This window comes from Geospiza fortis, unplaced genomic scaffold, assembly GCF_000277835.1.
Source record: "Geospiza fortis unplaced genomic scaffold, GeoFor_1.0 scaffold417, whole genome shotgun sequence".
Taxonomy (NCBI): Eukaryota; Metazoa; Chordata; class Aves; order Passeriformes; family Thraupidae; genus Geospiza; species Geospiza fortis.
The window spans coordinates 335,615-357,485 of NW_005054535.1; the positions used below are offsets into that span (position 1 = coordinate 335,615).

The 21,871-nt window shown below is 41.8% G+C and overlaps 2 protein-coding genes across 3 annotated transcripts in view; one reads left to right on the plus strand and one right to left on the minus strand.

Annotated features, from left to right (window-relative positions):
* The first annotated feature begins 1,376 nt into the window (after nt 1-1,376).
* Nucleotides 1,377-11,900, plus strand: VDAC3 (voltage dependent anion channel 3). Of its 2 annotated transcripts, XM_005429232.2 has the most exons (9): nt 1,383-1,469; nt 2,539-2,588; nt 3,661-3,663; nt 6,500-6,652; nt 7,730-7,782; nt 9,078-9,305; nt 10,162-10,312; nt 11,176-11,233; nt 11,406-11,900. In XM_005429232.2, the coding sequence occupies exons 1-9, from the start codon at nt 1,403-1,405 to the stop codon at nt 11,495-11,497; spliced, it is 855 nt and encodes a 284-aa protein (XP_005429289.1). In that variant the 5' UTR covers nt 1,383-1,402; the 3' UTR covers nt 11,498-11,900. The 2 variants fall into 2 exon arrangements, with proteins under 2 accessions (XP_005429290.1, XP_005429289.1); XM_005429233.2 differs by lacking the exon at nt 3,661-3,663 and having other exon boundaries at nt 1,377-1,469; nt 11,406-11,897.
* Nucleotides 11,901-11,994: 94 nt separating this feature from the next.
* The window catches only part of IKBKB (inhibitor of nuclear factor kappa B kinase subunit beta), an 11,711-nt gene continuing 1,834 nt past the window's right edge, over nt 11,995-21,871 (minus strand). The window contains exons 3-21 of the mRNA XM_014310447.2: nt 21,321-21,438; nt 20,485-20,554; nt 19,994-20,082; nt 19,465-19,554; nt 19,001-19,125; nt 18,578-18,685; nt 18,165-18,294; nt 17,511-17,705; nt 17,172-17,286; nt 16,723-16,846; nt 16,298-16,449; nt 16,123-16,184; nt 15,554-15,663; nt 15,261-15,310; nt 14,691-14,790; nt 14,367-14,514; nt 14,043-14,170; nt 13,236-13,326; nt 11,995-12,704 (exon numbers count right to left, since the gene is read on the minus strand). Coding sequence (XP_014165922.1) covers nt 12,636-12,704; nt 13,236-13,326; nt 14,043-14,170; nt 14,367-14,514; nt 14,691-14,790; nt 15,261-15,310; nt 15,554-15,663; nt 16,123-16,184; nt 16,298-16,449; nt 16,723-16,846; nt 17,172-17,286; nt 17,511-17,705; nt 18,165-18,294; nt 18,578-18,685; nt 19,001-19,125; nt 19,465-19,554; nt 19,994-20,082; nt 20,485-20,554; nt 21,321-21,438 — 2,074 coding nt within the window. The 3' untranslated portion in view covers nt 11,995-12,635. The remainder of the gene's footprint in view (nt 12,705-13,235; nt 13,327-14,042; nt 14,171-14,366; nt 14,515-14,690; nt 14,791-15,260; nt 15,311-15,553; nt 15,664-16,122; nt 16,185-16,297; nt 16,450-16,722; nt 16,847-17,171; nt 17,287-17,510; nt 17,706-18,164; nt 18,295-18,577; nt 18,686-19,000; nt 19,126-19,464; nt 19,555-19,993; nt 20,083-20,484; nt 20,555-21,320; nt 21,439-21,871) is intronic.

The following is a 21,871-nucleotide window of genomic DNA, read 5'->3' on the forward strand; positions in this document are numbered from 1 at the left end:
GGGCACGGCCCCGCCGCATCCCTCAGGAAACGGGAAACCGCCCTCACGGTGGTTGTCATTGCTTGTGCAAGGATTCATTGCTTTGTTTGGGTTTTTTTTTGGCCGGTTTTGGTTTTTTACACTTAATTCCACAGAGCGATGCGGGTATTCTTGCGTTTCTTTTCCCGCTTCACACTGTGTTCCGTCACCTGTTGCCATTCAAATTTAATGTTAAGAGTTGTGAAACCGAGCTCAGTTCTTCTAGACAGGTCTGCTGTGCAAGTAGAGCTGCTTGTTGTTAGCAAAGAATTCATGTGTTTCAGTATGGGCTAACCTCGAGAATCTCTTTTTTAATACTGTTTAAATGTTTGCATCAAATTTAACGTACACATTCAAACACACAGAACACAGAAGATATAGCTGCATATTGTAAAGAGAGTGAACAGGCTTACAATTTTCCAGATGTCTCAGTAGCCTTATTAAAATGGGGTCTAAACACAAGAGATTGCCATTCCTACTGCTGATGCATTTGTTCGTATTTTTCTCTGCAACACCCAACATCAGAAATCCTAAATGTCACGTTTTTGGATGACAAAGAGTTGTCCTTAAAATCAAATGAAAGGAGCATCTTTTATATCTTTTCTCTACTGGAGCAGGTGCTCCTTTACATTTATGCAAACTTATTTTAGAAGAGGAAGACTTAATTTTCCACTGGGGTTTGCCTACTTCTTTACTGTGGGTTTTCTGATGCAAAATCCCTAAATTTTGGTAACTAATAAAATGTATCATCTGCATATCATCATGCAATATTACATGCCCATCCTTTTGAGCTGTGTTCTCCCATGTAGTTGTAACAACATTAGGAAATGTACCCCTATTAGCAAATTTAGTTTTTGCTGCCCTGTGTGCACAGTGCAGAAATACTCACCGATGGCTACTGGACAGTATACAGAGATCTCTTTCATATTTTTCACATCTCTGAAGAAGCTTTCTGTGGAGTCACGAGTGCAGATGGAAGTGACACCTGTTTTCCTTTGGAATTGTTGAGCGTTGATGTCCTTTGCCACTCGAGGTCCCTTGCAGAGAGGTCCCATCACAAAATCAACGTTTCCTCATTATCAGAACAGCGATAAAGCTCCCGTGAGTTCTTTTTGCAATGTAAGACTGAGGCCAGCATATGTAGTGGAATGTAACAGGTGGAGTTCAGTGATTATAAATAATAGATTGGCTTTTAGAAATTCTTTGAATTGAAGCTTGTTTTGGACAAAGCAGCAACGATGCAAGGATGACTTTGATGAACATCCTCCAAAGATCTGACAGTTGTGTATTGGTGACGTTCTCAGAGACTGCTAATCATAGATGCTTGTTAATGCTTTGGATTTTATGCCAAGATTCTTAGAGCTTCCCGTGTGTTTCAGATCCAATGGCTTGCCCACCGTCATACTGTGACTTGGGAAAGTCTGCCAGGGATGTTTTCAACAAGGGATATGGTGAGTAGGATGAGGATGGTTTGATCACCATTCATATTTTTTCCTTAGGCATCTTGAAGAACACAGGTACCTCAGAGATTCCCTAAAACCCTCCCAGCAGAGCCCTGGAGCATCTAGCCCCTTTTGATTCTGAATTTTGCACATGAGTTATGATAGTACTGCAGTGACAGGGAGTTTGAGGGGAAGATTACAAGTTTGACCTTAGTATGCACTCCAGAACAGTCTCTGAAAAATGCTGCCTCCTTTTTTTACCTTCTGATTTTTCTATTTAGAGTCATTAAGTCAGGGATACTGATACAGATTGCTGTGGCAGTAACAGGTTCCTGAGGAAGAATGATCTTTATGTTAATCAGAATAGCCTGTTGTTAAAGCTGGAGTGCAGGTATTTTCACAGTATTTGCATTTGCTCCTTTTCTGGAAACAGTACTAGAAAGTGTTGATTTTTTAAAATCTGAGTTTGTGTGCAATAAAGATTTCATTTTTATCCCAAAATCCCTAAAATGCACTGTGGTCTGGTCTCTCCCACCCTGGAGTTCAGGCTTTGCTGAAAATTAACTCAAGTTCTCTGCTTTAGAATCAGTTACTTCAAGCTTTTCTCCTTAGTGCAAGGGCCAGATATTTCCCTAGATTCAGAGCAGACAGAAAAGGAAGAAAGCAGTAGTACTGCTGTAGATGGCACTGATTGAAATAAGTTGAAGCATTTTTTTGAAGTAGAGGAGAAGAAAAATTTCCTGCCCTGAAATCAGAAATAAAGTGTAAACTAAGTAAATCAGAAGAGATGGTTAACTGTATTGATGGGTCCCAGACTGCAGGTAGCTACAGAAAGTGGAGATACTTGATGTTTGGTGTCTGTTATGATTATAAATTATGAGACAACTTACTTTGAGTTGTCAGAATTCCTTCAATCATCCTTCTCATAATCCTCGTAACCCTCAATATGTTGAACAACTGTTTAAACATAAAAACTGTTTCAGGTCAGTGTACCCTGTGGCATCCTTTGGGTGTGTTGGAAATAAGCCTTGTTTGTGTCTTTCAATGAAACAGGTGCTGTGTGCTATTTTATTTTCAGGATTTGGAATGGTCAAGTTAGAGTTGAAGACCAAGTCTTCCAGTGGGGTGGTAAGTATTGGGGACTTGAAACATCACCAGCATAGCAATGGAAGGACAAATTCCTGAGCTGGTAACAAGTATTAGAACTTGCTAGCAGGTGTTGCTTCTCTCTTTCATTTCTCATTTTAAAACTCACAGCTGACTGAGATATTTCTGCAATAGTATGAAGCTGATGTAGCAGCACTTTTTTCCCTGTGGCATGCAAGAATTTTCATACACCTTGTTGTTACTTTCCTGCCTGTTCCATTGACACATCCCAAACATGAGTTTCTTCCTTACATAGCTGTCATTTCTACTGATGAATGCAACTGAGTTTCCCTGCAGTCACTAGTTTTCATTGGAATTTCAGTCCAGAGGGACTTTTATGCAAAAGGTCAAGGGACAAGTAAGCACTGGAGTTTAACTTAACTGTGTTTTCACTCATTTCCACTGTGCTTAAAATTCAAGACTTAATTAAAACTGACAACAGTCCTGCAGTATCCTCTATGTAGAATCTGAGTAACAAGAATATCCTGTGATCCCCATTTTAATGATGGACAAGTGGAGCTTCCTCACAGTTCCACAGGAGAGCTGGCAAAACTAGGAATGGGTGTCAGAATTTTGATCTTTAACCACAGGCATACATTATCTACTAGATAATATTTTTCTTACACTGCCTCAGAGTTCTGCATGTGTTACCTACAGCTCAGTGCTGTTCTGATTGGTAAGACAAGTTGTTTCTCAGCCCACTTTGTAACCATATTTGCCTGAGCTCCCTCCTTCTCTTGCATCCTCATCGTGCAAATGGTGTAAGTCCTTACTTCTGTATGACTGTATTGTGTCTCAGTTGAGCTTTTGATGATTACTTGCATTGTGCACCAGGAACGTGTGGGCACATGGAATTATGTGATCTCCATACTATTGCTGCTGCTTACTGACATCTCTTGATAGGCAGTTTTCCTGGCTGGAAGTTTTGATTCTCAGACAATATGCTAATAGTTAATTATGCTGCCTTCTGATTGTGATGGAACATGAACAACTGTATTAAGTTCTAAAATGGGCTTTTTCTTTTCCATGCAATTTTCTTTGGATGTTTATCCAGTTGGTAAGAATGGTGACTGTTTTGACATGTTGGCTCTTTATTGCTTTATCTGACAAGGCTTTTTGTGCTGCATACTGAGTCATTTTTAAACTGGTGAATTGTTTTTAGTTGTGTTGTTATTTATGTTGTACAGTTTGATTGTGTCCATAGCCCTAGATCTGCTGTATGATCCATGCATGTAAAGCCATTTGCAATCTTTGTCCAACACTCCACAACAAGAACGCTGTAAAAACAGCAAGAGGGAAAACAAGCTAGACATGGTATTGGTACAGTTGTCTGTTGCTCCCAGTTTTGAGCTTGTTAGTGATTCTGATGCAACAATAACAGAGTTTTGGGGATGGAGATGAAGTTAGGAACAAAGCACGAGATCTAATTCATACATGGATACTCACAGTACCTCACATTGTTACAACACAAACGTTTGGGTGGTTTTCCTGTGGACTTAGAAAACCACAGTGACAGTGTCTGTTGATTATAACTGTTTCATAGATTGCAAGTGGTTTTGCCTGCTAAGTGCATGGCCTTCCTGTAGATGCCAGGCACCATGAACTAGAAGGACAATGAGAGCTGTGCTTAACTGCTGCTGCAGACTGCTATGTGACATGGAGCCAGAATGAATTGGATTTTTCAGCTACAAAAACTTCAAGAAATTATGGTTTGGTGAGGTGTTCTAGTTTACACAGATAAAGACTGATGGCAGCAGACTTCTGTCTCTGTGGCGTCTGCTTCCAGAAGCAGATTTGAGTTCTTGACACCTGACAGAATGCTTTGGCTTTTTTTGACAATGCAGGGGTTTTTATTTCCTTTGGCTTTGAGACTAATGTTTATTATCTGTCCTTTACTTGATCTGAGAAAGAAACCAAGCTTTTTTAATCAGTTTCCTGCTGTAAGATTAGAAGACAGTTACTTCTGAATTCCGATGCAGGTTTGAGATGTCTTTACACTGAATTTGTGGAAGTGACATTAGAACACTGTATAGAAATTATGTCTTAAAGTGGTCTTAACACATCCTGACTTCTGTCACATGTTTTGGTAGCTGGCTAGATGTGTTATAATAACTGCTGTGCTGTTGCAGTAGTGCATTATTTTCAGTAAGTGTCTCCTCCTGCCCCAGCAGCATCCCTCAGTGCCCCAGACTGTGGGTAAGGAATGTGACCTGTCTCCCTAGCACTTCACAACCATTTAAAGACAGTCTTTGTATCCTTGTATGCTCTGCAAAATCCAGAATTGTCAAAGAAATATACATCCAGGAGTACAGTCCTGGAATGAGCAAAGTCAGGGTTCCAAAGCTTGGCTATGTTGGAAATGGATCCTGCCATCTCTTAAATCTTTCAATACTTAAACTTCAAGAGAGACAAAACTTGTAAATGTAGTGACAGATTGTTTATCTTCCTTCAAGGGAAATATTGGAGAGATAACAAATGAGAGAAGTTCTCAGACACTTCTTAAAACCTAACTCATGTACCTTGAGCTTACTACTGTGGCAATGTGCCCATTCACTGCTTAGAACTCAGCTGTGCACGGAACACTGAGTAGAATCTCTCTTGAGCTGTTCCAGGAGAGATGTAATATTGAGATTTCAAGTCCACTAAATAACAGGAAGCTCTGGTGTGTGAAGAATCGACCGAATAGCACATTACAAAATACATGTTACACAAAATTCCAGGTGCTGGGTTCCATTACAGTGCTGAGTGAAGGAGCAGCCTGACAGATCAAGGTGCTCAGGTCAGGTTTCTGATACTGTGAAGGAGAAAAGGTCTGCAGTTTGAAGGTGCCTTATGAAGGGTGACTTAGCTTCTGAAGCAGAGTTACTGACTGAGGGAATGGAAGGGAAGTTGTGGGAAAAGGTACCTAAGTCATCACCACAGTATATGAAGAGTGTAAATGACAGTAGCATAAATGGTAGGGAGAACCACAATGTTAGGGTGCAGCAGTTGGTATGAAAAGCATCAGTTCTCCAGAAAACATTTTCACTGCTGAAACACAGGCAGGGGAAATTATTACAGTGCAGAAACACACAAGATGTTCAGAGAAATGTGAGAAAAGACTTTTTTTCCTGTTCACCTAACTGGAATGTAGCATTGCTTTTCCTAAGGGGGAGCAGATTTCCAGGACTGCAACAGGTCCTTTTTCATCCACAACTGGGACAGTACTAGTAAAATGATAAAGGAAATTATAGGAGATTATGAAGAAAAATCCAGGAATATACACAGCTTTGTATCCCAAGCAAGTATCTTTTTGTATCCGGGTATAGAGTCACGTGAAGGCACAGAGCACATTGTGAAGTGTTGAAATAACTGCCACTTTGGCAGTGGAAGCCAGAAAAAGGACTTTTTGATGCATAAGCTTGGGGAAAAGTGTGGTAAAGTTAAGATGGGGGGTAGCAAGTAATCAAACTCCCACGATGAGAAGTGAATGAAGGTGTCAGGTCTTTGTGTAACATTCTTCTGCCATGCTAGGCAAGTTCCAAGGCTCTATCAGTACACCTCAATAAAAGAAATATTCAGAACAGGGATGCACAAAATTTTGTGACACAAAAGAAATTATTTTAGGTAGGGGATAGGGAAGAGGAGGATGATGATTTTGAGGGTTCTGTCAAAAGGCCTAAGGGTGTGAGTGCTGGCACTTGACAAGTGGGAAAACTGAATGTAATTAAATCTAAAGACTGCTAAAACTCATGACCCTGTGATTAGCTTAGTTGGTGCATGGTGCTAATGATGCCAAGGTTGTGGGTTTGATCTCTGTGTGTGCCATTCTCATAAAAATTGGACTCAATGATTCTTCTGCTCCCTTCCAACTGAGACTGTTTTGTGATTCTGTGATGTTGTGCTCTCGACAGGAATTCAATGCAGTCGGTTCTTCCAACACGGACACGGGCAAGGCTTCGGGCAGTCTAGAGACCAAATATAAGGACAAATGCCATGGACTTACATTCACTCAGAAGTGGAACACAGATAACACATTGGGAACAGAAATTTGTGTCGAGAATAAAGTAAGACTGAGTAGATACTTTGGAAATGTTTCTGCAACTGGTATGAGACGGTATTGAGATGAACGGAAATATTCTGTTCGTCTCATTTCATTCTCCAGAAATGAGAAGAAAATGCACAAATGGAGAATGAAAATTGCACAAAAGTATCTGGAGTATTAAAGGAAATTACATGTATTTGCAGAACACACAGGCTGGGAGTGGGGGGGTGCTAGAAAATGATTTTGGGGTACAGTTACTGCAGTTACAGGTGTGTGGAATGAACAACATTTGTTGAATGAACCTAACTATCTAGAACTGTCACTGCTGCAGCCAGGCAGGGAAACTAAAGACAGATCTCCTCATTTTAAATGCTTTAATGTATAAGAACTCAAATTTGGCTGCGTTTGAGATTGAATATATTTTGTAAGGTTGAAGAGCAAGATGAGTGTTTGCAGCTTGGCAGTGCTTCCACAAAGGGTTGCTAGCATGCAGCATTCTCAAAACACAGTTCTTTTTGACATTAACAGGTTTATGCTTTTCACTTAATGCCTCAAGTATAAGGTAATGATGCCAAAGACAGTAAAGATTCTGTAGTGCCATCTGCCATGTAGGGCCATTCACGTTTGTACTTTCACCTTTGTGCTTTAAAATGGAAAGTGCTGTCTAGCTAATAAGAAAATGAGATGGGTATGTGCTTTGGTCTTAACACAGTATCTGTAGATTATGAGAGAGATTTTTGAGCTACTGTGTGGACTGTTTGAACTATAAAGAATAAGGAAACATGACTTGAGTAGTTTTCTTTCTGTCATTATTCTGTGAATAATTTTCTTGTTGTCAGCACTAGATGTGTCAACTTCCTATATGTAAAACCAGGAAGGTTTTATAAAGTCTGTGCTGTTCAAGGGCTTCCTTGTGGGAAGAAAAGATCCTGTTTTAATCCTTCATCATGCAGCATCTTCAGATTTCATTGGAAATCATGAGGGAGACATTGTAGTTCTATTTTGTTTTCTCTTTAGACAGGAAGTAGAGTTCTAGTAGTGGAATATAAGAAATGATGTTTCAGCTGATTTTTGAGCAGATGTGTATTTTTCTTTGCAGATGGTTGACGGGTTGAAGGTGGCTCTTGACACTACATTTGTACCAAACACAGGGTAAACATTTTCTATTACCTTTATCTGCAGACTGCTAGAATTTCCCATAACTTGTAAAAATACTTTGCTCGTTGTGTAAAGCTCAGCATTTATTGAAGAAGATTCTGCAATCACTGTAGAATCTTCTGCAGGCAGTGGGTAATACTTAACTCAGGACAAGTTCTGCTTGAAAGAATCCTTCAGGCATTTGGTCAGTGGCAAATTTATCATTTTGCAGTAGGTACTCATCTCTAACTCTCCCCTTAAACAACTAGATCTTCATGTTCTTGACAGTCCTCAGGCTGTCAAATCAGTAAGCCAATTTTATATCTTTTTTTGTGCTGATGCTTTTGGCCAGATGATGTCTGTGCACAGTTGAATGAGGAGGTAGAATGGGCAGTGGAATAGCACTTAGTTGTCTTTCTCAATTCTTTCTTTCTTGTCTTTCTCAACATGTACTTAAATTTGGTAAGTAGCAGAGCAAAGGAGGGGTGTTTCTGTCTGAATAATGCACAAAGATTGAGACTGCTTTGCAAATAAGGATTGGTACTAATTTATTGATGGGGAGAGCCTGTCAGAAGACTTGAGCTTGAAATGCTGCTTGGATATGAGGAATTAGAAGCTAAGTCAAAATTGAGACCCCAGGCCTAGGTGTGAGTGACTGGCAGCACAAGTGCTCTGCTGTGTCTTGAGTGGAAGAGAAAGGAGGTTGGGGGGACAAAAAATTAGAGGTGCTAAAGTTTTGTTGTAGTTGTGTTTGAATTGATAGCAAAATCAACAGACACACAATGGAGAGAGGAAGAGGTGTCACAAGAGGGCCAGAAAAATGCAGATTAAGGGGATGATGGCTGGAGGATGAAGAAAGCTGGTTTTGGTAGAGGAGCAGTGAAGAAAGGAAAGCAAGCAATGCACAAGGAAGGAACAGCGGAGATAACCAAACAGACAAAAATTCATTCAAAGACAGCTCTTGCTGCAGGTTCAGTTTATTTCAGGATGCTCCTGAAATAAACTGATGATGCCATAATGCATTACACTCACAGAGAAAAAAAAATTGAAACCAGATGGGTTTTAAAGTATTAAGGAGAAAGAATTTTGTCTCTTTTGCTTCTTGAGGATTGTATGGAGTTTGGGGTGGTAGGGGGAAAAGTGGCACCAGGTGAATATACACAGCACCATGATCCTTATCCTGTGCCCTCTTCAGCAGCAGTCAAGTTTGGAGTAGGGAATACAGCACTTTCATGAATTGGCCTTAAGGGACATACATATTAAAATAAAACTACATTTTATCCTGTGGATAAAACTGCATGTTTCTGCAGGAAGAAGAGTGGGAAGTTGAAGACCACCTACAAAAGAGATTATGTCCATGTAGGCTGCAGCGTAGACATTGATCTCTCTGGACCAACTGTTTATGGCTGGGCAGTGGTGGGCTATGAAGGGTGGCTTGCTGGCTACCAGACAGCTTTTGATACAGCCAAGTACAAGATCACACAGCGTAACTTTGCCTTGGGATATAAGGCAGAAGACTTTCAGCTGCACACTAATGTGTAAGTATTACCTGAGCCTAGAAAAACATCAGAGGAGCCAAACTGTAGGAATGGTTAGCAGTAATGGCCTTAGGTCAGAGGTGGGTGAAGGGAAGGGGATGCTGATTTGTTTCCAATTAATTTATATTCAGTGTTTTCATTTCCAGTACAACTAAAATAGGGACAACTTCCCATCTCTTGGCTCTCTTGACACCTTGTTTCAGAGTAATTTTGGGGTTTGTATATCTAAGATGGTCATGGCCCTTTATGGTAATTTGTAATTAAAAGCTGTGAGCTTTAACTTCTGTAATGGCACAAGACAAAACAGCCTGCAGTTAAACTACTGTACCTTGTCCCCCTCTCAATCAGAGAGAAAGTTTCTCCCTCAGAAATGGCCAAGGCGAAGGAGAAAGGCAGGTGTAGCATTGTGTTTGTTTCCAGCTGTCATCCCTGCCTAGATTTAGTCTTGGCATTCACGTGGCCTGAGATGCTTTGAAGATGGAACATTTAAACAACTGTAATGCAACAACGTGGTTTTCAGTCTCCTCATTCCCATGACTGAAGTCTCCTTTGTGTGTTGCTGCACAGTGGCAGTAACCACTGCCATTTGTCTGGGTGGGTTGTTTGGGTTTTTTTGGTCAGAATCTCAAACTGCAGGACTCTGGCTGTTGGAAAATCCTGTTCCATTCTGCAAAGCAAAATATGTTTTGTGTAAAAAAATATGAGCATCAGTCTGCCAGTAGTGAGCTTGGGCTCAGGGAAGTGTTGGATCTCTTGGTTCAGTTGAGATAATGATCAAATGATTGTGGGGAAGGGTTAATCTGAGGAGTTACTAAACAAGGCAAGGCTTGACACACTTGCATCTTATCACAAACAGGAATGATGGCACTGAGTTTGGTGGGTCTATTTATCAGAAGGTGACTAGTAAGGTTGAGACATCAGTCAACCTTGCATGGACTGCTGGCAGTAACAACACGCGCTTTGGTATTGCTGGAAGGTACCAACTGGATGAAAAGTCCTCGGTTGCGGTAAGAACTTTGTTACACAAATGAGTATTTCAAGCTCCCCTAAACACTGAAAATTCGTGTTATGAAGCAGTTGCTTTAACTAGTTACTGAGGAAGTATGGTAGATTGCAAACTGTGGCTTCTGTTGTGGTTTAAATTTAAATTGGGACCTCACACATCACATATGTGAAATTATTGGGGAAAAGAAGTCCTAAATGTAATTTTGTCCATAGTGAAATAGTCTGACTAGCATGCTTGGAATAGTGTGCTGCAAAATATATTTTAAAAGGTAATGAAAGGACAATATCCTTTTAATTCTGAACTCCATAATGTAAAACCATATTATGGTTACAATGGTGGAAGTTCAGCTTCTGAACAGTAAGTTAACCCTTGAAAGTCAGCTGACAAGTGAGTGTTTTAATACTAAGAACTGAAGTAACAAGTATTTATGTTTCAAAACAACAATTAGTTCCAGGACCATTGAACCAAAATTAAAGATTAGAAATGCTATTGTAAAGAGCTCAAAACATAGCAATGCAAATAGGGGGTTGCATATTTGTGTATTTCTTGCTCGTTAGAACAAAAATCACTCCTGAGTGATGTGAAGAGGCTCTGAGGGACTGTAGTGAGTAGCTCTTTAAAGGATATAAAGACAATAGAGGAGGCAGTGAAGAACAGCATGGCATTCTGTGCAGGCAGAATTGGTGTAGGACTACCATTTGCTTAAGGTGGAAACTCCTGAGAAAAGATTGGAACCAATAGAGGTTGGTCTGCAAGTAGCTCAAGAGTGTTAATGGATAAGCCCCTTCTCAGGGCACTGGGACACTTCTGTTTGAATATTTAACTATTCAGTGTATAAATACTGTGATTTTTTTTTCCTTGTAGGCTAAAGTGAACAATGCCAGCCTCATTGGAATTGGTTACACTCACACCCTCCGACCTGGTAGGTAATTCTCACTGCAAATGAGCAAATAGTGTTAAGTACTGCACTGTGGTTTAATTCACTGCTGTCTTAAGAACAGAACAGATGAACAAAGGAGCTAGAAGTGTTTATGCAGACTCAGAAGTAAAGGGATCTATCTGTGTTTGATGGTTCTCATGACTTGCTTTTGTAGGTGTAAAGCTGACACTCTCAGGCTTGATTGATGGCAAGAATTTCGCTGCTGGAGGTCACAAACTCGGGCTGGCATTTGAGCTGGAAGCTTAACACAGCTTGAAGTAAAACAACTGGTGGTGCTCTGGAAGATGAAGGAAAAGTGTACCCCATGCATTTCAGCCTTAATATTACTCTGAAATTTGAAGAAGTGTGAACTTCCTGCTCTTCCCAAGAATGACTTTAACTCAATGCTGAAGTCCAGAGTGTGCCAGCACAACAAAGGAAGACACGTGAAGGCATGCATGGAAGTTGTGATGTTTGTGCCACATTTCAGTTTCCTGTATTTTAAATCTGTTTCAAAAAAACCAGAAGAAAATCCAACCTCTCCCCCACTATTGTATTGCATTTTGCATGTCCTATACTTCACAGCCTTTTATAAAAGGAGGTCTCTGTGCTGTAGTGGAAATTTGGGGTTACATCAGAATGAAATAAATTGGTCACGGTCAGAACACAAGGTTGGTGTGTGTTGACTCTCACCAAGTTTCCATCCAGCTGGGTTTTTTGGTCTTTTTTTTTACCTTTTCATGCAACTTTTAGCATAATTAATAGATAATCTGCAAATGCTTTGTTACAAGATACCTGTACACTGAAGATTTCCTTCTCCTGTGGTTTCTAGGATAACATTCTTACACCTCTCACGTTTTAGAGACCCGCACAGTGAAAGCAGCTTTTTCCATTAAAATGTTATTGAGCGCATCAAAAAGAGCGAACCAAAAGTTTACATGTTTTAGATAATTTCGTTCCCATACAGGAAACAAGTATTAGGTAAGTACAACCATTACACTTAAAAGAAAAAAAAGTGCAAATCAGCAAAGTTAAGAAATTAAGTTCACAGTTCATTAGGAAGGTGACATTACCAGTGACTGGGTATCTGTCCATTGTTCATTAGAAAGCCTAAATTGCAGCAAAACAGCCACAGGTGATGCCTAAGGGAAGATTTATCAGGACAGAGTATCTGCTGTCTTAAGGCACAATTAAGAACATTTTCCAAGCAGTTAAGAACAGGCATTCCCTACTGTATCTGTGTGAAAAAGTGTCTGAGAAGTGGGTACTAAAAGCTAAGGCCATGTGTCTCACATAAGCAGTTGGTGACAGTAGAAGGAGGCAATTGATGTTCCCTTCTCAGAGCAGCAGCTTTTCACAGTTGGCTTCCCAAAGTAGCATGGCTTCAGAGGCAACCAAAGTGATTTTACATCTCCGTTTGTCCTGGGCTGTTTGTTTCTTCCACCTGAAGCTGCAGCCAGCTCCAGTCTAGAGCCTAAAGAATAAATGAAGTTCAACATTAGCTTACAGTTGAGCTTTCTCTACAATAAAGTTGAAGCATGTTAAAAACTTTAAAAAAAAATTACTATGAACAAGTTGGTCAATATAATTTCATGATGAGCCACATGACTGCTATCAAGGAAACTTAACCTACTTGCACTCTAGTATTTTAGAATCTTTTTAATATTCTGCATCATTAAATTAAGCATCCCTGCCCACCACTGTACTGCCACCCAGTGATCTTAAATTTGTGTGCAGTTTTGCAGTATTTTCATACAACAGCCAAGTGCTTTGCCCCATCCTTTACTGTTCAGCACAAGTTCCCAGCACGTGGCTCCCAGTCTTGGCAAGCAGAACAAGTCAGTGAACAGATAATGAGGGAACAGGTGCTTCCTATCTCTGCAGCTCCTGCTCTCCCCTTGTCCAGGAGTAAATTGCAGATTTCAATTAGCTATATTAGTGGTGGCAAAGTTGCAGAAGCAGAACTTTGAAGCCCTGTCCATTTATAGAAGAATGAATACATTACCAAAAAGCTCTGCTCTTGATCCTTCATTGTGTCATGCATCACATTTTCTAGTTGGCTACAAAGTTTCCGAGATTCCAGCAGTAGCTCCTCACTGAAAGGGGCAATTATTACACTATTAATTTCTATGACAGTTTAAAGAGATGCTGCCTCTATCATCAAGAAGTATTTCTGGCAGATACACTGCAGAACACTGAAATCAGTCAGGTCATAGGTCTGTAATTCATACGGCAACTTGAAAAGTTGGTGGCAGCCCCCGAGTTACTACAAATGTATTCCAGGATGGAATTGAGTTCTTATTATGTGGAACCACTGTTGCTAGAGAAAAAGCTGAGAAACCTGTAAACTTAAGGCTGGAGCAAAATGCAAATAAACAAACCAAGGTCTCTCATTCCAAGTGGTGACCCGGTTCATTTGAGGAAGCCAGAACCACCCATGCTTGGCCACTGCAGTCTCCTCAATGATACAGCTCAGCTGCTATCACCTTACATGCCAATGCTTCAACAGTTCTTGCTGGCAGTGCACTTCCAAGTGAGCCCAACCATCTCAGATTAAAGGAAGAAAATCAAAAAACCGCCACTATTAGTGACGCAGGGGGAAGTGAAGCTATACACAATTCCCCATTTTTTGTAAGGAAGATCTGCAAGCCCAAGGATGTTAATTACTAAAGTAAACCAAGGCTGCTGACAACACAAGCTGAACACGAAGTGTAAAATATGAGAAACCCTGTGTGCCGTTATTTCATAAAGCAGGAAGCCCAGCTTTGCAGTGCTGGCATTAGCAGCTGAAGAACTCCAGACTTGGCCTCACCTTTTCCTTACAGAGTCTGACAAATTGTATGTTCCAGAAGGGACCTGCAGCAGCAGCTGACCCGAGCTACCAAGACGTGATGTGTTCATGCTCTCTGGACTGCCAGTAACAGGACCACGTACTTTACTCTGAAGAAAACACAGAATATTCAATTGCAATTATTTCCACTAGTTTTCAGCAGCCAGGAATATGAGACAAGCTGGAATAGGTTTAAATACAAATTCAAAATAAAGAACCATAGGACATGCTCAATTTACTCTTATTTCAGTAACATATGCTACAAACCACATTCTTGGGTTAAAGTGGAGTTTGTCTTTCACTTACACAAGCAATTTTCAGGAGGTTCCACAGTTCTTTCTGTCGTTTCTCCTGAAGCCTAACAACTGTTTCCTCATCTTCACTCATCAGAGTCATCACTTTCTCCACTCTGGGGAACAACTCCAATGCCTTCTGTTTGCAAACTACTGTTTTGCTATTAAAAAAGGAAAAACTAATCAGATCACATGTGCGTCACTGCAGTAGATCATTCCTGAAGTTATTTATTTTCTGCAATACTGCAAGATCTCATTAGCTGTATGCATTGAGTTTTAAACCTTCTGGAAGAGAAAATGCCTTCTCTCAACTCTGAATAAAATTTTCAAAGCTCACCTGAGCTGAGCATAAATGACTCGAACTTTTTTTTCAAAGGTCTGGATTGCCTGTAGGAGCAGTCGTACAATTTCCTGGCTGTCACCACTTGTCCTCTGATCTGGAATGAGAGCCAGTATCACACAGAAAGTTAGGTTTATAGGACAGTGAGAAGATTCTTAGTGGCTTGTTTCCACTACTGAAGCATCCAAAGTTGAGGATATGCAAGTTTGAGTGGGATGAATTACACTGAATTTTGGCCACCTTCTTCAAAATTTAAAAAACTTGAAAAGGAGACTTGGGACTGTATCAAAGGAACAGCCATGTCTTTTATCCTTCCTACAGAGAAGCAGCAGCAGATGGTTGTGGCTCCAGAGGAGTTCTGAGAACAGCTTACAAAGCACCAAGAAAGGAAGGCTGGCCTAGTGTGAAACTGACTCCCTTTGAAAAAAAGGCAAGTCCAGGAGAGCCCACGTGCTGCTTGTGTCTGGCAGGCACAGAAGGCAGATAGTTTTCTCAATGATCATTACTATATCTCCAAAGTTACCACCCACACAAAGCAAGCTGACCTTGAGCTAAAGTGTCTTTTACCTCTTGGCTTCTCTCTCAGTCTTCGGTACAGCTCTCTGGCTTGTTCTTCTCTAGAAGGAAAAAGCAGGAAAAAACAAAGGATTTCCAAAAAACCAAAACTAGAACAAATAGTTTTGAGAACTCAAACCTTTTCTATACCTGTCTGCCACTTCAGACCAATGACAGATGAGTCAAAAGCCATCTTTAGTGTAAAGTCTTCCCCATAATTTGGGTGGAAATAACAGCCCTTGCATTGTCCTGTAAGCTTAGCTAGAAACACTCCTGCATCTGAAGCTCAAGGCAGTTCAACTCACAAATCCTCCAGTGTTCCTCCTTGTTTACGACCTAGTGGGCTTCTCTGCAGGTCCACAATGTCTGTCTGCAGGGCCATCATCCTCTTCACTAACTGGTCCACATCATCCTCCTGAAAGCAGGGTAGAGCATCAGCAGCAGAACAGGCTCACACTTAAAAAAATGTAAGTGGTAGTGTCTCTTTCTCATCCATATTTCTAAACACGTATTTCTTGCTGTTTGCAAGACACAAACAGCAGCTTTGGCCAAAGACAAATGAGAATAGGAGTAACTTCAATTCAAGGAAATTGGGTCGGTGCTCTTGGATAAAACAACTTCCAAGACATTTCTGGGGTTTCCCCAAGATCTCCCTTTTTCTCCTAAGCCTTAAAACAGAATAAGCTTCATGTAGTACTAGTAATGGACAAAAATGGTGCCATGCAAACCAAGGCAATGTGAAATCTGGAATCAGTCCAAACACAAGGAGTTTCTATTTAAGGCAGGGACGATGAGGAAAAAGGGGTAGGAGGAGAGAGATAATAAAAACAAGCCTCTTTTTCTTTATGATAAGCAGTTAGATTTAGAAACATACCCGCCCACAAAGTTCCACAGCTTGCTCCATCTCTTTCCAGGCAAACAGCAGCTTCTCAGAAGCTACAGGAATCAAACAAGAGTGATTGGCTTTCTCAGGTCCACAGAGAAAGGGGTAGGTGTTTTTGGGAGGATAAGAGACATGAAAAGACCTTTTTGCCAGATGCTATACTCACTAATTCCAAATTCAATCTGCTCTTTATACTTTTCCAGATCGATCTGGATGCTTGTTTTAAAGAAGTCCAGCTTTGCTTTCAGCTGCTGAGAAAGGGAGGCCATTGAGTTCTTCATCTTCGAGAGGGTACTGTTGTAACGCAACAGATTCATCCTGCAGGGACAAGAAGGTCCCATTAGCCTCCAAAAATAAAAATCCACCAGGCTTCCACTTACATCCACAGCAGACACTTGAGACAGCAGTGAGGACAAATGCAGTTGTGCCAAAGGGCTAACTCTCAGCTAATAAATTTTCATTAATTGCTTACAGCTCCAATCATGGGCTTCCCCATTCCAACAGGGTCCCATTTCCGTCTTCCCTTTCACCAGAGCACAGAGATAAGCAAAGCAAAGACAGAGATAAGCATTTTAGACACTGCCAGCGTACATGGCTGCTCGCTGCCCCTGCTGAAGGCGGTTGCAGTCCTCTTTCAGCATCCGGATCGTGTGCCAGATCTGACCCCACACCTTCCGCAGCTGGAAAAAGTGCAGATTCTTCTTTGGATCCTGGACTGAAAACAGAGGACGTGGGGAAAAGGGAAATGTACATATCAACATGAAGCTGGAAAGTTGTGTTATCACAAAACAGACCAAAGTATTGCTCCTTTGAGGGGCATGTTACTGCCTGCAAAGCCTAGAGCTGGATAACCCCTGTGCAGTTCCCCCAGTATATCAAAATCAAACACTTCCTTTTTTCTGATAAACAGAATGAATGACAGTCCATTTTACTGCTTCTTGATGCAAAAGCTGCCTCTACTCTTTGTACATGACCCAGAACACAGACACCACTCTCAACACAGGCCCCCCCTTCACATTCATGCCAGAGAAAGTCCTTACGGATGCAGTCAACACTTTCTGGATGAGGTCGCAAGGCCACCTGAGCCTCATAGGAAACTTTCTTGGTATCAAAGAGGAAGAGAAGGTCTGTGTCTGCAGCTGCAGTATCATTCACCTGCAGAACACAAAAGACCCAACTAGGTTTTCCAGGAAAAGCAAGCCTTGGTAACACCATAAACAGAGCAGTCCTCCTCAGCTGAATGCAGAACACCAAATGCTACAACGGCTGTTAGATCTGTGAGGTTCCCATGGCAAAAGCATGCCAAGTCCTGTGATCCCAAAGTGAGAGCAGTGTCTTCTGATTCACTACAAAGCAAGAAAGGGAGTATCCAGACTCACCTTGCTATCAGCTGTATGTTTAGTGACCAGCTTCTGAGAAAACAATGCAAGTCCTGCTTCCTGCAGTAGTTCCTGGTCTTGTTCTGGAATTCCTGTATCTGACTGAATCCTGGCCTTCACACTCTGCAGAGTCTCCTCCTCTGTCACAGGGTAGGTGTGCACAGTTCCCGTGACCATGTTCAAAACATGAAGCAACTACAAGAAGAGTAGCATGGCATGAGAAAGGCTGAAGATGCATTGCTCATGTTAGAGCAGAGATCAAGGGACTGAGACAATGACCCCCAAAAAACTGTTCAAAGCACTTGGCAGACTCAAGAAGTCACTCTGCAGTTACTTCCTAACATTATGGCAAAGTTCTTGTCCTCCATCAAGTGAGAGGCCACATGGCAACTAAATACCTTCAGCTGTAGAATCCTCTACCAGAATATGGAACTAAAAATGCACAAAAGCTATTCACTACTCCCAACAAGCTCAGGGAGTATTTATCCTCAAAGAAGCAAGAGGAAAGCACCTGTCACTAACTGTCAGAAGACAGTTCTATGAGTTTCTGCCTCACTCTTTCTCCTAAGTCTATGATTCAAGCCTTTCCTCTCATAGACTACAGGCAACTACTCTCTGGAAAATTTTTCAGAGTAATACAGACCTATTGCTTACCTTCAAGTTCAAAATGTCATCCAAAGCTCTGAAGCACCCGTTGGGTCCGTACGTAGGATCTGTACCTCTCTGACGTGGGTGCCACATTAACATGAGCTGCAGCCATTTCTCCAGCCTCTCAGACAAAACACTGAGCAATAAAAACCAGAAGGAGATCAGAAGAGGTAAAAGTGCATTTGCAGTAACCATATGGCCTGTTCTGTGTGGGAGGACTAACAAAACTCCCCCCCCACTTCTCCCTATCACAAATGCAGTGTTTAGAAGGCAGAAACCAAGACTGAAAAGTGACAATAGCACTGCCTGTGTCATGCACTCAATTTATTCACAGATTAACACAATAAGGCATATAATATAATCTTGGTCCTTTTGCAGAAGAATCAGTTTATCTCAGCACAGCAATTTCTAGTACTCACCTGTTCAGATTATTTGGGCAGGGCAGACTGCTAGAAAACTTGACTTCTCCAGATAAATCCTCTGAAACAACAATATCCAGCTCACTCTTCTGACGCACTTTTGTATGCCTGATGTAAGCAAGCACAATGGTGAAATAATTGTCTGCCTTTCCCATCCTGCAGGTTATTAGGCTCTTAAAGCTACTCTTGGTAGATATAATGCAGATGCCACTTTGGTTTCTGTTTTCTGCCCTGCAGGAGCCAGCCCTTATCCCATTCAGGAATGCTGAACTTGCTCAGGTGGGTCAAACTCCTGTGAAGGGGGTCAGTTCCCATAAGGGCAAGGAACATAGGGGATATTATCCTCAGAATCAAGGCACCACACTTCCTGTAAACAGGAAAGTCACATCATGCCCATTTATCACCCAGCCAGGGCTCACTCACCATTGCACTGGCTGCCAGTTGGGGAGGAATGGTCGGAAGCCTGTAATGCACTCAAAGGCAAGCGTGCCAAAGCTCCAGTAATCCACTGTCACTGTATACTTCTGCTGTTCCAGCAGCTCTGGAGCCTGAAAACAGTTTATACACACATGAGACAAAGCTCTGAGCTTCCTCTATCCCTTAACATCCCATTAACATTTGTACAAATGATTAGAAACATTACTGAACACTGCCTCTCACACGTGAGTGAGCAGCATTCCTGGTTACTGGCACTCCTGCTTATTTCTAACAGAAGCAACTAGCAGAAAACCCAGTGTCAGCAAAAAAGCAGTCACCTTTGCTAGCTTCAGCACCACAAACACACCCCATACCACACAAGTACTTAATCCCAGCCCAAAGCTTGATAACAGTTACTTCCACCCCACTAGAAAGCAGCAGCTGCTCTTCTAGCTGAATTCCTTTCTTACCAGGTACTGCAGAGTCCCAACAAAGGATGTGCACAGGCTACCCTGATCCAGCTCCTTAGCATAACCAAGGTCAATGATTTTGTGTATTAACTGAAACACACAACAGAGAATAAGAATGCTAGACTGAGTCCTGTTAAAAGCACATCATACAGCAGAAAGAAAAGGTTCAGCTCTTCAAAGCTACACCAGAAAGGTGCCAGTGAAGAGACAGAAGTAGAAACAGGAGGCTACTGTAGATTCCTAAAACCACAATGAATTTGAAGGTGTCATAGCAGTTATGTGTCTAGCCCCTTCCAATTTTAGATCAGTACAGTCTGGCTCTCTCCTTAACAGCTGAAAGTCAAAATTTCAGGTGTTAACAGATATCTAATACAATGTCTCATCCCAGCTGTACACAGAATACTATTCCTCTGACACAGTGACCTGAGACAGGTGTTATCCTGGGGCAGAGGGCCCATGTAACTGCATGAAGCATGTTCCTTGTAAGCTGACTTGTCTGTGCAGGCAGAGACAACTGCTTCCTGCTTACCCTTTGTTCTCCTTGCTGCAGCACAATGTTCTCTGGCTTCAAGTCTCTGTGGATGATCCTGTTCTCATGAAGGTATCTGAGAGCAGAAGCTGAGACACAGAAAAAGCCAATTTTAAGAGCATAAATAACAGCGCCTAGCAGGAGCTCAGTAAGGATTCAGTTCTACCTCGTAATAACCATGGCTTTCACATCAAACCTTGTACAATCAAACACTGAATGTAAGGTGTAGAGTTAGCATCACAGAACTCTGGACACAACTGAGTTCTCTCTCTCTGGGTGTTCCCTCACATCCTTCATTTAAACTGCAGTAACGCTGGCCAGCTTCCATCAGGCAAGGACCTCCCCAGACTCCCAACACTTTTGATGTACAAGATCATAAAAGGTGAGTCTAAAATGGAGTCACTAAGGTCACTGCTGTATATTTGGAGAGTGGATTCAGGACTAAAAGGGTTTCCATAGCCCAGACAACTGAAGGTACTGCTACCACTTACCAATGTCAGATAACAAGATAAGAATAGCTTCTTCCCGCAAGCCGCAGCAATTCTCCAGCTGGTTCAGGTACTGCAAGTAAGCAACACAGAATGCAGTCTTTCCCTCCTCTCTCCTGAGCGAGGCCCACAGTCCCACAAATTCTCAGGGATGCAAGAAATTTCAGCAACAGCAATTACATTCTCCAGAAGCACAAAACTCTATGGACTGTGACCTGCGGTAGCAGCAATTACAGCTTTGGAATTAAACCAGCCTTGGTTTAATTGCATGGGAGGATAAAGGAGCAGGTGAAAGAAGTCACTGTCATCCCATTCTCATCCTTCTGTCTGTTCCATCCCTCTTTGCCATTTCCCCTGTGCCCTGCCAGTGCCAACTCCAATCTCAGGCCTAGGGTCTGTGTTTTAGCTATGGGCAGATTATAGCAAAGGCCAGAAAAGCCTCAGAATTAGAACTATCATGTGTTATTTCTTCCTATGACAGACAGGAGTTAATCACTTTCAGGAAGGGTACAGCCTACAGATGCACCTACCCTACAATGGTTTTGGCCATGCTCACACACTGTTGCACATCCCTTAGCACCTGCCCTCATTCTTTATGTGCAAACTCCTCACAGTGTTACTCGTATCCAAAAAAATAAAAAGAGTTTCACAAAGCACTTAAGTCTTCAAAAGATGAACATAATACCAAAGACCAAGCCACCAACACCTGTTGATGCCACGACTAGAATTAGGAAGCATCAGGATGTGAAAGCAAAGGTTTTAAGGGAAAACCTCAGTAGAAAACCTAGGACAAGATTAGAAGCTGGTCCATTCCTTGGTTACCTCCCCAGGGACCTCACCTTGCGGAGGTCTCCACCTTGGCAGTACTCCATGGCCAACAGTGGCAAGTCATTTGGTGCCAGCTTCTGCATCCCCTCAGGGACATCACGGGCAGCCACCACGTTGGGATGGTTCAGTCTGCAGAACAAAAATCAGGCAAGTACACGTGATTTTCTGCAACTGCTATACAGGTTCACATGCTCCTGGTCATCACCTAGAGTCCTACATGGTCACAAATCCTTTTAGAAACTAAATTAGTTAATTCTAAAGGTTTGCATCTTTCACGGATCTGGACTCATTCCAACTCCTGGCATTTCACCTGCAAGCCAGTGTGTTTCTTCAACACACACGCATTACAGATCTGCCTAGAAAGTACAGCAACAAGCTTTGCAAAGGAATGGAATGCAAGGCAGTCTGCTGCCCCGTCAAGAAAAGACCCAAACTGCAATCAGAGCACTACACCCGAAAATAAAATGAAATGAAAAATGAAAAAACACCGCAAGGACTGCCCCAGCACAGACGTTAGGTCAGGCTAGGCAGCAGCGTTGTTGTAGCGCTGAGGGCACGGCAG